The sequence below is a fragment of the Dermochelys coriacea genome, chromosome 14, assembly GCF_009764565.3.
Source record: "Dermochelys coriacea isolate rDerCor1 chromosome 14, rDerCor1.pri.v4, whole genome shotgun sequence".
NCBI classification, from domain to species: domain Eukaryota; kingdom Metazoa; phylum Chordata; order Testudines; family Dermochelyidae; genus Dermochelys; species Dermochelys coriacea.
The window spans coordinates 24,183,158-24,198,693 of record NC_050081.1 but is presented as its reverse complement, the minus strand read 5'-3'; the positions used below and the strand labels follow the sequence as shown (position 1 = coordinate 24,198,693).

The window sequence follows — 15,536 nt, the reverse complement described above, 5'->3', positions numbered from 1 at the left end:
TTCCATTAAGAAGTGCATTTTTCATGCCCTGCTGAGTCAATTTCCAGCATAACCTTAGATAGCTAACTTCCCTCCACCAATAGAGCCTGATCCAGGTGCCCTGGCAAGGGGAGCTTTGCCCTCTGAATGTCTTTAGACTAAAAACTACTACAGAAAATTCTTTCCTGGGTATCTGGCTGGTGAATCTTGCCCATATGCTCAGGGTTTAGCTGATCGCCATGTTTGGGGTCGGGAAGGAATTTTCCTCCAGGGCAGATTGGAAGAGGCCCTGGAGGCTTTTTGCCTTCTTCTGTAGCATGGGGCATGGGTCACTTGCTGGAGGATTCTCTGCTCCTTGAAGTCTTTAAACCATGATTTGAGGACTTCAATAGCTCAGACATAGGTGAGAGGTTTTTCACAGGAGTGGGTGGGTGAGATTCTGTGCCCTGCATTGTGCAGGAGGTCAGACTAGATGATCATAATGGTCCCTTCTGACCTTAGTATCTATGAAAACACTGTTCCAGGATGGGCAGTTTAATCATAGGACAGACGCTAGCCCTTTCTACCTGTTTCTCATTTGATTTGGAAGGATTGAGTTTGTGAAATTAATTTGGTAACTTCCTCTGTTATCTGAAAAATATAAACCAGAGCAAAACCAACTAGAGCTCAAATTAGTGAAAGAAAAATAAAGTGACTTTCCTTCCTGTATAGTGCATGGTTGGGCTGTCAGCCCTTAAAGGGGACAAGTCTCTGTGCTAAGTGTGTGACTCTCATTAGCCCAATTCGGAATTGTATTCTGCATCAAGGAGAGTGTTACCAACTCTAGACACAGTACTGTCCTTTTAAAAACACTTATTTTAAGTGGATTAATATTAAAATTGGATGACTGCTCATTTTAAAACCAAGCCTAGTGGAAAGAGGTCCTAGATAAGTGTGTGACGCTACTAACACTTCAGAGCTAGGTTCAAAATATGACTCTAGTTTCCTCAATTTCTGATCTCCGTGTGTTCAGATCACAAACCACCACAAAACCATCCTGTGAGCTGGAAGAGTGGGGAGGTTGCTGCCTGGTGCTGGTCTGTCTGTATTGTGCCTGTCCATTGTCAGGGATTACTGGTGTCCCTTTCATGAATGCTGAATTCACTTGTAGTTCTCGGCAAGGCATAAAAACTCAAGAAAGGCCACAGTGATGGGGTCTCTCCAGTCTTTTATGGCAATCCCAGGGATGTCCTGTTTGTCTTTGTCCTTAGCTTATTCCTATGTTTGCATTTTGCAGGTTTCATTGATCATGGACTGTGAAGAACTCCCAGATTTTTCGAGTCCAAAAGAAGAAACTGCTTATTGGAAAGAGCTTTCCTTGAAGTTTAAACAGAGGTATCATTTTGGATTCATAGACCTGTGTTTACTATTAGCTCTACCAGAATGTGGCTAATCAACCTGCCTCTCAGTGGGGGTTTTGCTTTGATAAGTGTCAGGTGTGTCCAAATGAGTTTCTTCATTTTCATCTTTAGAAATGCCAGGTCAGTCAGTAAGAGCCCACTGCTGGAAGCGGAGCATCTTCTGAATGGGCATTACCAACTTGAGAGCTCCAGATTGTGGTTTGCAGCCTCCTAGGGCAGATTGTATGAGTTTCTTTTGGCTACCATTGGTGTTAGCAGGGCTGGCTTTGCAGATTGGTATCTAAATACCTGGAGCAATACTCTGCTTGTTTCTGTGTTTCGGAGACCTCTGCCTGCTTTCCTCTGGAGTGTTGTCCTTCTGTTCTGTGTTACTGTTGTGGATTGCGCAGGTGCAGCAAACAAAACTTCCTGCAGTCCCAATATGCACATCAGCACTCAGGATGCTAATGAGTTCACGTTGCTTCCTGACCACCGAATGTGTCAGACTGGTGAAAGAAACACGGAACTGGCATATTTCAGAGGGAGCATCTGAAGAGACCTGGCGTCTCCTGAGCTGTTCTTGAATGTCAGAAAAAATTCAGGGCCTTTAGGGGTTAAGGAAAGCTTTGGTTTCTGTACCCTTATCATTCACTTTCCTATAAACTTTGCTGCTTGTTGAGAGCTGAGCTGTTAAGCACAGGGCAGATACAGACATGTCAGTGACGTTTGTACAGTGGGCAGTGGCTCCTTTTAGCAATTTAATACCTTGCAGTGGTGTAAGTATGTGCTGGCTCCCTGACTAAGTGGTTAATAACCTTAAGTTCTAGAAAAGGGTTGGGGTTTAATGTTACTTTGGTGTGACTGTATGGTATAACAATATTGTTCTCTGTTGTTAGACTGCATTCAGTCATATGTTTTTCAATCAAAACCAGGTTAAAAATTCACTGGCTAATACCAGACCTGCCCATGAAATGATTTAACAAATGCTAGCTGTGAAAGTTAATGAATAGAGAATTTTTGTCAAACTCCTAGACATCCTGTTGTTGACCTTGGTGCATGGAATTGTATTTAAACATGTTTTTAATATAGCAGTTTGTGTGTTGCGCAGAAATGAATTTCCTTTCATAGCTGAATTTCATGCAACTCTTACCTTACTGCAGTTCCCTTCTTCTCTTTAAAGAGATGCTGTTTATATGAGTCCTGTCATATGCTGGAGATTCTTCCTGGGTTTATCTTTAGACAAGATCAGTGGGTTTTGTTACAACTTGATAAACTAAACCCTTGACTGATACGAATCCTCTGCTTACAGTTTCCAGGAAGCACGTGAAGAGCTGGCTGAATTCCAGGAGGGGAGCAGAGAATTGGAAGCTGAATTGGAGGCCCAGCTAGTGCAGGCTGAACAGAGGAATAGAGACTTGCAAGCAGATAACCAAAGACTGAAATATGAAGTGGAAACGTTAAAGGTACGGCAGTGTCTGTAGTGGAATTGCCTGATCTTGCAGGTAGTCAAAAGTGTGGTCCTAAATTATCATTCAAGATCTGTCTGGTCTGTATAGGTTTTTTGGTAATTCATTATCTGTATCCAGAATATAAAGGGAGGGGAGCAGACATATGTTTGAGATCCGGTTTTGAGTATGGCATGTGCCCAATGGGTAAGACCGGGTATTTACCAACCACCTTATATGTCAGGTAAATTTGTGGAGGAATTTGCTCTGTTCCGTGGCCATGTCATAAGAGAGACGGGTCTCGGATCCTTTGCTTCTGAGCTTGATCTTGAGTTTTGCCTGAGTAAGGACAACAGATTTGGGTTTTTGGAGACTTTGGTGGATTTGTTGTTACTACAGCAAGTTAACGTAGCCATGTGATGGACATACTACTGATCTGCTTTGTTAGGCCATTGAATCATTTTGCTTATCATTTCAGCAGTAGGATTGTGCAGCTAATTCCTGTGAATCAGTGTTTTTTGCCCAGAATGTCTCTGGTTTTGTGAGATTTTTTTTTTTAAGGCACTTGAAGACCTCTGACTTGTGCATGTCCTTCAGCAGAGATTCTGATAGTGTTCTGTAGAGTGTTCGGATAGATAACAGAATATTCTAATTAATGCATCTGGGCCGATCTGTTCTCACCCTGCCCTGGGATCCTGGAGAACACCATGGTTTGGTCCTGCTTTTGGAAACTTGATCCGGGGCAGGAGGTGGGAACATAGCTGGAAACCATTGTGTTCTGAGCCAGGGCAAATGTGCTCTGTGGGATCTCTGGTTATCTTATCCATTCCCTGTTATAGTTATGAAATCTGAATGTACTTGAGGAGGCCAGTAGCTTTTTCAGGAAAAGTCTCTAGCTGCCTCCTGGGAGTTGTGGACATACTTAACCGATCAGACTGTCAGCAGCCACTTTCCAGTTTTTCCAGGTGAAGGTCTTGGAGTGAACTTCCCTGTGCAGTCAAGAAGCAGATTCCAGTGGCTCTTATTTTTGCTCACCGTTGGGATTTCAGGCCTGTTCTTGTCGTAGCATAATTGTCTGGAGTATGGGAGACATGGAGTCAGAATCCTCTCTAGCAGTTGTATTGCTTTCTGGCCACCTGTAGGTGTGCCGGGCCACATTTATGGTTTTGATGGTGACATTTAAAAGCCTCCTGGACCTGCCATTACAGACTATTGAGAATGGAAGTTGATGAGTGTCTTTGGGAGAATAACTAGCTATTTGGTGACTGGATCCTTGCTGTACACAGTGTTGGCTTTCTTTATTTCAGGGTGCCCAGTCCTCTGCTTAGTAAATATCCATGTTAATACTGGCATTTCTATGTGTTACCACCAACAAACCCACAAGCTGACTAATTCTGGTGTGTTACTTTGTTCCTTCTTATTTGGCTCTGGCTTGCCTCAGAAGGTTGTATATTAGCAACATTAATCTTGCTTCCCCTCTTATTTCCAGGAGAAACTTGAACACCAATATGCACAAAGTTACAAGCAAGTGTCGGTGTTGGAAGATGACCTAAGTCAGACACGGGCCATTAAAGACCAGCTACACAAATACGTGAGGGAGCTGGAACAGGCCAATGACGACTTGGAGCGCGCTAAGAGGTGAAGGCTACAAACCGATTGTCTTGCTTGATCTTCCTCTAGTCATTTAGCTTCACAGCTCTTGACTATCTCTAATGGATGTAACTTTGCATAAGGAGAGACACTGTTTTTTTGTTGCACTCATGCAGTTAAAACCGTATTGAGGCTCCAGCCCAGTCAGATGTCCAAGTTAGCGTCACTCACTTGTTAACCCTACAGTACAGCAAGAAGTCCTAGAATCAGAGAGTTTAAGGCCAGAAGGATCACCAGATCATCTAGTCGGACCTCCTGCATATCACAAGCTACTAAATCCCACCTGGTTACCCTGGTATTGGGCCCAGTAACCTGGATTGCTGGAGATTTCTAAAGTATTCTACTTTGTGTAAATCAATGAGAAACAAGAGCAGTAATTTGCACTCTATTTTATGGATTCCTGAAAGGTGAGAGCAGAGCATAAAAACAAGCCCAGCCAGCGTGCCAGATTTGACATCAGCAGCTAGGTGACTCTTACAGCATGCGAGTGATCTTTCCAGGACAAAGCCTCTTTCAGATAAGAAGCTAATACCTTATGCAGTCCCTTGTAAATAAAACAAGCCTAGTGAGTCTCTTCTTCCCTTACCTAATAAGCACTGTGGCTGGCCACAGGGAATGACTGTATACTGGATAAGAAGTGCATAAAACTAGAAAGAGTGCTGCTAGCAGCGCCCTGTCTGGAAAGTAACAAACAGATCCTGCCTCTGTTTAACTGAATGGGAATGTTGCCATGAATTCAACAGGAGTAGGACTGGGTCTCTGGCTATGTGGCATGGCAGACCCAGGACTGAGGCCCTGATTTAGCAAGCTACTTGAGCACATGACTAACTTTATAAACATGTGAGTTGTCCCACTGAAGTCAGTGGAATGGCTTGCATGGTGTGTTAGTCATATGCTTAAGTACTTTACTGACTTGGGGCTTGAGTTAATATCGCAGTCCCACACTTTCTTGGCTCGCTGAATTGTCAGCTGCTCGGAGCACGGAGGTGGTAGCACCTTGCAAATCCTCTGAGTTAATGCAGAGTGCTGCATTGACTGGCTCTGGTTGCTGAGCAGAAGGGAGAGAGAGTGGATATCAGTGCTAGGTGAGCTCTTACACAGCTGTGTTTTACATCGCTTGAAGTCCAGCTGCTAGAGTTCTGACCTGTCCAGCCCACATACCTCACTTCTGTGGCACTTGGTGGTCTTTTCCAGGAAGCACTGGCAGAGCTGTAAAGCTTTAGACATTGCTTACCTTTTCCTTTTGTTGTTATGCTTTCCAATGTGCTTTATGTCAGCTGATCTGAAGAGCCTAATATTTTGAATTTTGTTTCTAGGGCAACAATAGTTTCATTGGAAGACTTTGAACAAAGGCTGAACCAGGCTATTGAGAGAAATGCATTTTTAGAAAGTGAGCTGGATGACAAGGAATCGTTGCTAGTTTCTGTACAGAGGTTAAAGGATGAAGCGAGAGGTACAGCTTGATTGATTGATTCTTTGGTTTAGTACGGCTTCTTAATAGAGATGTATTCTAACTACAGCTCATGTTTGTACAGCACCTAGCACAATGGGGCCAAAGCTGTTTGTGCAATGTAAATCTTCAATAATAATAATAATTTCTACACAGTTAAGGGGAGTAAAGAAATTTCATCTGGTGAGTGGGGAAAAATACCATCAAATCCATTCAGGATTTTTTAAATATGTGAGTACTGCAGGAGAATTCAAATTCCAAATGAAAACTGAGTTAAACACAGATCTGTGTGACTAATGCTTCCATTAACCAGGCTCTGTGCAGGTTGTCAGAGAGATTTGAGGATGGGATTAGACATGGAAATAAATGTTAACTAACCTTGTGAAATTCTCCATTGTCTTCTGTAATCCTCTTGGAGGTTGCCTGGTTTATGGAAGATATCCCAGAAAGGATTGCAATTAGATTTGTGGGATTACTGATGTTACATTCTGGGACATCTTCAGTAAACCAGGAATTCCCAAAAGGATTTCACCGAGACCAAGTGAGGGAAGAATACACAAAGGCTGGCTGAAATTAATTTCTCTGATAAATGGCACCCCATCACCTGGTTAGTAGGGTCACTCAGTTCACAAATCTGTGCTCAACATCACTCAAGTCTTATTGATACAAACATGGAGTTGTCTCTGACAGCAGAGAAGACAAAAAGGAAGACCAAATGTTGTTGTCTAATGAAACATACAAATCATAAATTATAGTAAGGGCAATAATAATGAAACTCATGGCAAATCTTCAGGAGCATCTGAATGATCAACATTAATTACCCAGTTGCAAAACGGGATGAACAAAACGTTCAGCATCTTTAAAATAGAAGAAGAAAAACAAGCAAACAAACAAAACCATATTATTTTCTGGCCAGCAGTCAGATACATTAGCTGTTTAAAAAATTGCTGCTCTCACACCCAAATACAAAGCTTCTGACTTTTCAAACCTGTGTATCTGGACAGGTTTTCATTTTTGCTTTGCAGTTTGCCTTTGAAAACACCTCTAAAAGTGCACGGTATTTTAAAAACTCTAATGCTAAACCTTTTGCTTTGGCTTTTTCTGACAGTCCACTTGAGAATCCAGTGGCCTGTGAAAAATCTACATATTTTGCCTAAAATAAAAATGGAAAACAAAGTTCATACTTTATTTAAAAATAACACCCTCCCATTTATTATTATTAATTTGCATTATCAAAGCGCAAAAGCCTCTTGCTGATTTTTGGTGCCCCATTGTGCTAGGCACTATACATATGTATAACGAGACTAAAATCTAAATAGATAAAACAGAAAAAGGGTGGTAGAGGAAAAAGATGCACAGAAAGGGGAGGTGTCACACAACAGGTCACTGGAAGAGTTGGGAATAGACCCTGGTTTTCTGACTACCTGTCCATTGGATTATACTGTCTCTCCAATCCACTATCAATTTGTGCCCAAACAGTCTCAATTTCTTAGCAAGTCTTTTGATTGGTGACTGGGGGTTTAATGGGCAAACAAAGGGTTTTTTTCCCTCTTGGCAAGATCGTTCAGGGAGTTAGAGCCCAACTACTTTCTCCACCCACCTCCCTTTAAATTAACATCTTGATAATAGGAGTGTGGGGCATAGGAGCACATACAGGGACATTCAGCCCTGGTAGCTGAAAGAACAGTAAGGCTGCGAGATAAGTGATGGAAAGGGTGAGACAAACATGCTGTTTGTCATGCAATATCTAGGCCGCAATGGAAGCCACTTACGTGGCACTGCATTTTCTGCCTGGGAATTTCTGGCGGTCCAGTGAAGAATGGCCTTTGTGAATTTCCTGGCTTGCATTTATCTGCACTGTCACTGTTAGTCAGTGGAGCTGTTGGCCAGAAGCACCTTTGTGTTGGAAGCACTGACTCTCCAGCTCTGACACAGAGCTGTCCGTGCCTTTGTGACCTCCCAAGAGGTTATTGTAATGCACTCTACACGGGACCACCCGAAGACTACATGCGAGCTGCAGTTGGGGCAGAACACAGGAGCCTGTTTGCTCAGCTATGCTGGCTCTGAGGCGCATATTCCATTGATGTGGTGAAGGCTACCTGTTCACTGCCAGTTGCAATGGGAGGGTTGATTTTGAGCTATAACACTCTATGCAGTTTGGGTCCTAGCTGCGAGAGAGGCCACCTCTCCCCTGCAATGTCACTGCAGTTGATCAGCTAGTTTGCTCTTGCTTAGGGTGTCCTTAGGGTTTCTAGAGTTGATGGCTGGAGGGCATTTTCAACGGCGGCCCTGTCACTGAGAAATCTGCTTCCCCACACCACCTTGTCTGAAGGGCCAGGATCTGTTGACCTTCAGGGCACAATGTAAAACCCAGCTGTTTGCTCAGGCTCTTGGAGAAGAAGCTGATGGTGAAGTACATTTGTTTGGTGAGGGTTGAGTCTGCATTTAGCTTGGCCTTGGGGAGCTCATGTTGGGTTGGGTTAAGAATGCCATGGACATGCCCCCAGGGATGATCACGGTGCTGCATTTTTAACCATCAGCCATAAATATGAAATGTGCGTTTTTTCTTTTTTCAACTTCCAGACTTACGGCAAGAGTTAGCTGTCCGAGAAAGGCAACAGGAGGTCACCAGGAAGTCTGCTCCTAGTTCTCCGACTCTAGACTGTGAAAAGATGGATTCTGCTGTCCAGGCATCTCTCTCTTTGCCAGCCACGCCTGTTGGAAAAGGATCAGAGAATAGTTTTCCTTCCCCAAAAGGTATGCAGTGCAGCAGGGGTGGTTCTGTGGGAACACGAAACTCTGCTGACAAACAGCACTCCAACCAGTTCGGTTCCACTGTGGAACTCTTGGGTAAACCTAGGAATGTATAGGCACCAAGTACTCTGCAGCAAGTTGTGCCTAAAAGCTGCATCTCCTGCAGCCCGCTAGAAATTCTGGGGCAGCTTCAGGTAAATTCAGGAGAAGAGTTTTCTGTAGAATTAATATGGAAGTGAGTCAGCTCAGCCTTTGGGTTTAATTTGATATTGCATTCAATTTACTTTACCCTGCCTTTGAGTATTCGGTATGCTGCAGATTTTTGCACTGACAATGCAAAAGGGGGCGGTCGAGGTTGGGTATCATGGGGAGACCATCTGAGATTGTAGGATAAGCAATTACTGAATCTTTCTGCTGAAATGATCACCAGAGTAATAGGTCACAATGCTGATTATTTAAACTAGGTCTCAGAGTGACTGTGCTGATGAGATGCTGCAGTCCGTGCACGGCTCTGAGCTCCTGTTTCCATTGCAGATTCTGGGAGACGGCACGGCCCTGGTTTACACTCGTTTCATGTGTGGAAGGCTGTTCACAATGATAAGGGCTAATAATATAATTTAAAACCATAAAAAAGAAGTGGATTCCACAGCGCAGCTCTGTGGCAAGGGATGCACTGTGCAGCCAGCGCCGCAGCTGGGGAATGCCCAAACCCTTGTTATAGGCAGAGTGTGACAAAAGCAGACAGCTGGTCTAAATTAAGCTGGTTAGCCCACAGTGTGTGTATTATTGGGGGCTAGCAGCATGGGGAGCCGTGCTGGGGTGGAATTTTAGATTTCCCCTTTCATGCAGAGGTTAGTTTATTGAATTGGCCATTTTAAACGTCTGAGAAGCAGACCATATAACGAAGTGCATTTATGTTTGCAGCTATACCAAATGGGTTTGGTACCAGCCCCCTAACTCCTTCTGCTAGAATATCGGCACTGAACATTGTGGGGGATCTCTTACGGAAAGTCGGGGTAAGTGCCTTGTCCTGTAGGACCTACGTTTTTACTGTGATAGAACCAAGCTTTAGGACTGTTTGCTGCCAGTTGCAGTCATGTCAGATGTGCCTAAAAGGGATTGTGGGGCCACGCCTCTGTACAGCCCCACTTTAGCCCTCGAGGGATCTTTCCCATCATGCTCTGGGAGGGCTGCGCGTGTGACAAGGTGACTTCAGTTAGAGAGTCCCAGGTGTAAACAAGGGACTGGGATTCCAAGTACTACATTGGGGTGCTGGGGTTGGCGTTTGGGCAAGAACGTATAGCATGGGCATCCAACTGTGGGACTGGGCATCCTAAACGGATTGCTTACTTTGGAATATTGTGCCTTCAGGATCACACCATCTCTCTCGCAAGGGGCTGCAGGTCCCATGCCTAAGCACAGTGCAGATTGACCTTCCTGAGCGTGGTGGGCGTAGTGAGCATTCCAGCTGTCTGAGCCTCTGCTCCTCTCTCCCCCACCCCCTGCAGCTGTTTTAAAAATACAAAATAATCGGGGAGCCCTTCAATAAAAAAGTGACAGAGCAGTTTCCGATCAAACTCATTTCTCAGAGTTGTATGCGGCCTATGTGAGGCTGGTGAACAAGCAATAGAATAAGCCAAGAGAGAGCCAAATATTCCCCATGGTGCAGTTGGTAAGAGAAGTGAAATGTTTGAGCTGTTAAATGGATTACAACTATAAGTGGTTTCAGAGTAGCAGCCGTGTTAGTCTGTATTCGCAAAAAGAAAAGGAGTACTTGTGGCACCTTAGAGACTAACAGATTTATTAGAGCATAAGCTTTCGTGAGCTACAGCTCACTTCATCGGATGCATTTGGTGGAAAATACAGTGGGGAGATTTATATACACACAAAGAGAACATGAAACAATGGGTTTTATCATACACACTGTAAGGAGAGTGATCACTTAAGATGAGCCATCACCAGCAGCAGGGGGGGGAAAGGAGGTAAACCTTTCATGGTGACCAGCAAGGTGGGCCATTTCCAGCAGTTAACAAGAACATCTGAGGAACAGTGAGGGGTGGGGTGGGGGGAGAAATAACATGCATCCGATGAAGTGAGCTGTAGCTCACGAAAGCTTATGCTCTAATAAATTTGTTAGTCTCTAAGGTGCCACAAGTACTCCTTTTCTTCATGGGGAAATAGTTTTACTTTGTGTAATGACTCATTCATTCCCAGTCTCTATTCAAGCCTAAGTTAATTGTGTCCAGTTTGCAAATTAATTCCAATTCAGCAGTCTCTCTTGGAGTCTGTTTTTGAAGGTTTTTTTGTTGAAGGATAGCCACCCTCAGGTCTGTAATCGAGTGACCAGAGAGATTGAAGTGATCTTCCTAAAAACACCATCCTAGCCACTATGGATGTAGAAGCCCTCTACACCAACATTCCACACAAAGATGGACTACAAGCCATCAGGAACAGTGTCCCCGATAATGTCACGGTTAACCTGGTGGCTGAACTTTGTGACTTTGTCCTCACCCATAACTATTTCACATTTGGGGACAATGTATACCTTCAAATCAGCGGCACTGTGATGGGTACCCACATGGCCCCACAGTATGCCAACATTTTTATGGCTGACTTAGAACAACGCTTCCTCAGCTCTCATCTCCTAATGCCCCTACTCTACTTGCACTACATTGATGACATCTTCATCATCTGGACCCATGGAAAAGAAGCCCTTGAGGAATTCCACCATGATTTCAACAATTTCCATCCCACCATCAACCTCAGCCTGGACCAATCCACACAAGAGATCCATTTCCTGGACACTACGGTGCTAATACATGATGGTCACATAAACACCACCCTATATCAGAAACCTACTAACCTCTATTCCTACCTACATGCCTCTAGCTTTCATCCAGATCATACTACACGATCCATTGTCTACAGCCAAGCTCTACGATATAACCGCATTTGCTCCAACCCCTCAGACAGAGACAAACACCTACAAGATCTCTATCATGCATTTCTACAACTACAATACCCACCTGCTGAAGTGAAGAAACAGATTGACAGAGCCAGAAGAGTACCCAGAAGTCACCTACTACAGGACAGGCCCAACAAAGAAAATAACCGAATGCCACTAGCCATCACCTTCAGCTCCTAACTAAAACTTCTCCAATGCATCATCAAGGATCTACAACCTATCCTGAAGGACGAACCCATCACTCTCACAGATCTTGGGAGACAGGCCAGTCCTTGCTTACAGACAGCCCCTCAACCTGAAGCAAATACTCACCAGCAACCACACACCACACAACAGAACCACTAATCCAGGAACCTATCCTTGCAACAAAGCCCGTTGCCAACTCTGTCCATGTATCTATTCAGGGGACACCATCATAGGGCCTAATCTCATCAGCCACACTATCAGAGGCTCGTTCACCTGCGTATCTACCAATGTGATCTATGCCATCATGTGCCAGCAATGCCCCTCTGCCATGTACATTGGCCAAACTGGACAGTCTCTACGTAAAGAATAAATGGACACAAATCAGATGTCAAGAATTATAACATTCAAAACCAGTTGGAGAACACTTCAGTCTCTCCGGTCACTCGATTACAGACCTGAGGGTGGCTATCCTTCAACAAAAAAACCTTCAAAAACAGACTCCAACAAGAGACTGCTGAATTGGAATTAATTTGCAAACTGGATACAATTAATTTAGGCTTGAATAGAGACTGGGAATGGATGAGTCATTACACAAAGTAAAACTATTTCCCCATGTTATTTCTCCCCCCCCCCCACCCCGCACTGTTCCTCAGATGTTCTTGTTAACTGCTGGAAATGGCCTACCTTGCTTGTCACCATGAAAGGTTTTCCTCCTCCCCCCCCCCCCGCTGCTGGTGATGGCTCATCTTAAGTGATCACTCTCCTTACAGTGTGTATGATAAAACCCATTGTTTCATGTTCTCTGTGTGTGTATATAAATCTCCCCACTGTATTTTCCACCAAATGCATCCGATGAAGTGAGCTGTAGCTCACGAAAGCTTATGCTCAAATTTGTTAGTCTCTAAGGTGCCACAACTATAAGTGGAGGAGAAATGCATTAAACATCTGCTGCTTGAAGCGCCGGGCTCACCAATATAATGAGGACATGGCTGTACTTGCTTTGAGTCATGAAAAACTTGTTCGTATGTTTGTGCCTCAATGCACAGTGTCAAGGTTTCAAGCTACAGTGAGGACACGGTTGTGTCTAAGGTTAGAATCTTGCCCTTGGGGCTGCTTTTCATTAATCTCTTGTGTTTAGAAGCTAATCTGCTGTGAATAACGTTAGCCACAACCAGGGAAATCATTTTAGCAAAGGTAAAATTAAAAATCCAGTCGTTGCCTGTGAGCTTCTGGCTAGTTAGGGCAGGCAGGAGTAAGAATCAGTGTGGGTTGTAGAGGAGTTCATTCGCAATCAAGGAGCTTCCTGATTTCTCTGAGAGGGCTGAAGTCCAAGAGTAAGCAGGCATCTTTCCCAGCCCACTCTTAGAAACCCAGCCCACCCACTGTGTAAAGTCCCAACTCACCCCTGTCTTTATGAACAGTAAGATAAAGATTGGCTCAGAACTTCTTCTTGGCCTTGGCTGCTTCTAGGGGTTTCTCCTTTGGGACTGCTCAGCCCACACTCTAGATCTCCTCTGTTCCACTGAGAGCCCCTCTCACCTCCCTTACATCTGGGTGGATAATGAGTCACTTGCCTCAGTGAACGAGCAGAGTGCATATAACCCTTAAACCTCCAGCACGAGAAGTAAGGTCTCGTCCTGTGCTGAATGCACCCCATAGTGAGGTTAGCTGGGGCTTTCAGCACCTGAGCTCTTCTCGGTGTTATCGCTCTCCTGTCTGTTTATTGGTTCTGGTTAAAAACCCAGCTTCTCCCAGTATGGCGCTCTCCGGTAAGGCTGGCCTGCTGTGCAGTGCTGGCTGTTGTCTTTGCTTCTAGGCTGTCGCAAGGTTTCTACATCTGTTCATCTGCTCCTGTGCTCTTGCTGTCCCTGCCTTTGAGCTACATAAGCAGGACTTGAAAATCTGACCAGACCCGTTAGCCCAGAGGCTGGATAGGGAGAGGCAGTGGCTCGGGCAGTGTGATGGTGAGAAAGCCCAGCTTGCCTTCCATGCAGGCCACACGGCTCTTGAGAGGGGATTGGTGCTGGGATTTTTCTGTCATGAAGCTGCTTTGGACTCCTGCTTCAGAGAGCCCTCTGTCCCATCAGCTGCTTGCTTGAACCACACCCGACCCACTCAAGCCGCAGGATAGGGTGCATTTTCGCTGTGGGTGGTGGGTATCTCCACTCCGTTCTGACAACCCGCTCCGCTCCCTCTGAATTGTCCTCTACAGTGAATAACTCCCAGTATCTGCTGCACTTTGCTCTGTTTTCCCCAGCAGCAGCAGAGTGAAATTGATTCTGGTTCTTGTAGGTAGCTGTGAAACTGGACAAGGTTCTGAAGAGCAGTGGTGAAAGCTAGGGGAGCCGGGTCAGCTGCTTGGGGAAGCTGGGAACAGCATCAGGGCAGGGTGCTGCCTGCAGGCTCAGGGAGATGCTGCTGCAGCCGTTTACATTCAGAGACAGATTTTTCAAGAGCTGAGCATCTAGCAGCTCCTGTTGAGAATGGGCCTGCTTTTATTTAGGTGCCTAAATGGGAGCTGATCTCGTCTCAAAAATCATCCCCCTCAAATGTGGATGCTGAGCACATCTGAGAGCTTGGCCCAGCGCTCTCATTCTGAAGGTTTTCCTTGCAACCATAGCTGCTAAAAGCATTAGCTTTGTTCCAGTGAAGCTTAGCTTGTGCTGAAGTTCATCACATTGCCCCCCCCCCCGCTCACTAGTGGCCAGTGGCCATTTCAAGTCATGTAGTGGAGAAGAGCTCTTTGTTCTAACATCTGTACCCTCTATTCCTTCCACAGGCCTTAGAATCCAAATTAGCTGCTTGCAGAAATTTTGCAAAGGACCAGGCTTCACGGAAATCCTACATTTCAGGCAACGTTAGCAGCAGCATGATGAGCAGCAACGGCACAAAGTTCTCTCATTCAGGGCATACGTCTTTCTTTGACAAAGGGTGAGTTGGAATTGACTGGTTTTTGGCTTAAAGGAGATGGCTTTCAGGTGGAGATTTTTAAACAGAGAGATCTTTTCTCCACTCACTTTTAGCCCAATAGAGCATTTGTCTTATAGATAAAACGTAATGTAGATTAGAGCCCTGCGGGAACAGTGGCAGCCAAGATTACAGTGCTGACCTCTACTAAGCAAGGAGAAAAAACAGATCTACTACTTAAAACCCTTCTCTTGGCTGGTGGATGTTACTGCTGTTGCTTGTTTCTCCCACTGCCTAGTTTCCTGGCCTGCTGCGTCCCATGGTAATTCCAAGCCCATGCAACAAAACAAAGCTAGTGAGTTGTAATGTGAGCTTAAAAAGAATGTCAAGTAACTAGTGCTGGAATTGCCTTAGTTACCACTTTGCTCCTGGGGGTGCAGGGGAAAATGCGTTCTCTGCAAGCCTGGAGATTTTCCTCAGAATGGCCTAGCAGCAGACTCCCACCTGGGGTGGGGCACGGCTTGCTTTGATTTCCTCTTCCTCGGGGAAAACGAAAATGGCATTAGCCCCTTCGAGCTAGCTGAGTCTGGGCTCCAGCCCCCAAATTGTTGCTGTGTTGGGCCCTTGGGCCACAAATCCTTCTATTCCTTGTTCATGCAAAGCTCCCTTTGACCCTCATGCAGTCAGGCCTGAAGTCAGAGCTTCCACTTTGTGATGAGGAGCAAACACCGGAGGAGCACCAGGGAGGTTTTCCCCACTGGGGTATCAGGCAGAAGTGAGAGCAACTGTATGGCAGAGAGCATTTCTCCTGTGTTTGTAAA

General features: G+C 45.0%; 1 protein-coding gene across 8 annotated transcripts in view; it reads left to right on the top strand.

The window, feature by feature from the left end:
- Positions 1-15,536, top strand: part of NDEL1 (nudE neurodevelopment protein 1 like 1) — a 47,302-nt gene that overhangs the window by 18,487 nt on the left and 13,279 nt on the right. For all 8 annotated transcript variants that reach the window (XR_005288825.2, XM_038371559.2, XM_043497545.1 and 5 more), the window contains 7 exons: positions 1,256-1,353; positions 2,668-2,821; positions 4,293-4,441; positions 5,770-5,906; positions 8,487-8,660; positions 9,582-9,673; positions 14,588-14,739. Coding sequence is in view for 7 of the 8 variants with exons in the window: in XM_038371559.2 (XP_038227487.1) it covers positions 1,256-1,353; positions 2,668-2,821; positions 4,293-4,441; positions 5,770-5,906; positions 8,487-8,660; positions 9,582-9,673; positions 14,588-14,739 (956 nt within the window). In the remaining variant the exon portion in view is untranslated. The remainder of the gene's footprint in view (positions 1-1,255; positions 1,354-2,667; positions 2,822-4,292; positions 4,442-5,769; positions 5,907-8,486; positions 8,661-9,581; positions 9,674-14,587; positions 14,740-15,536) is intronic.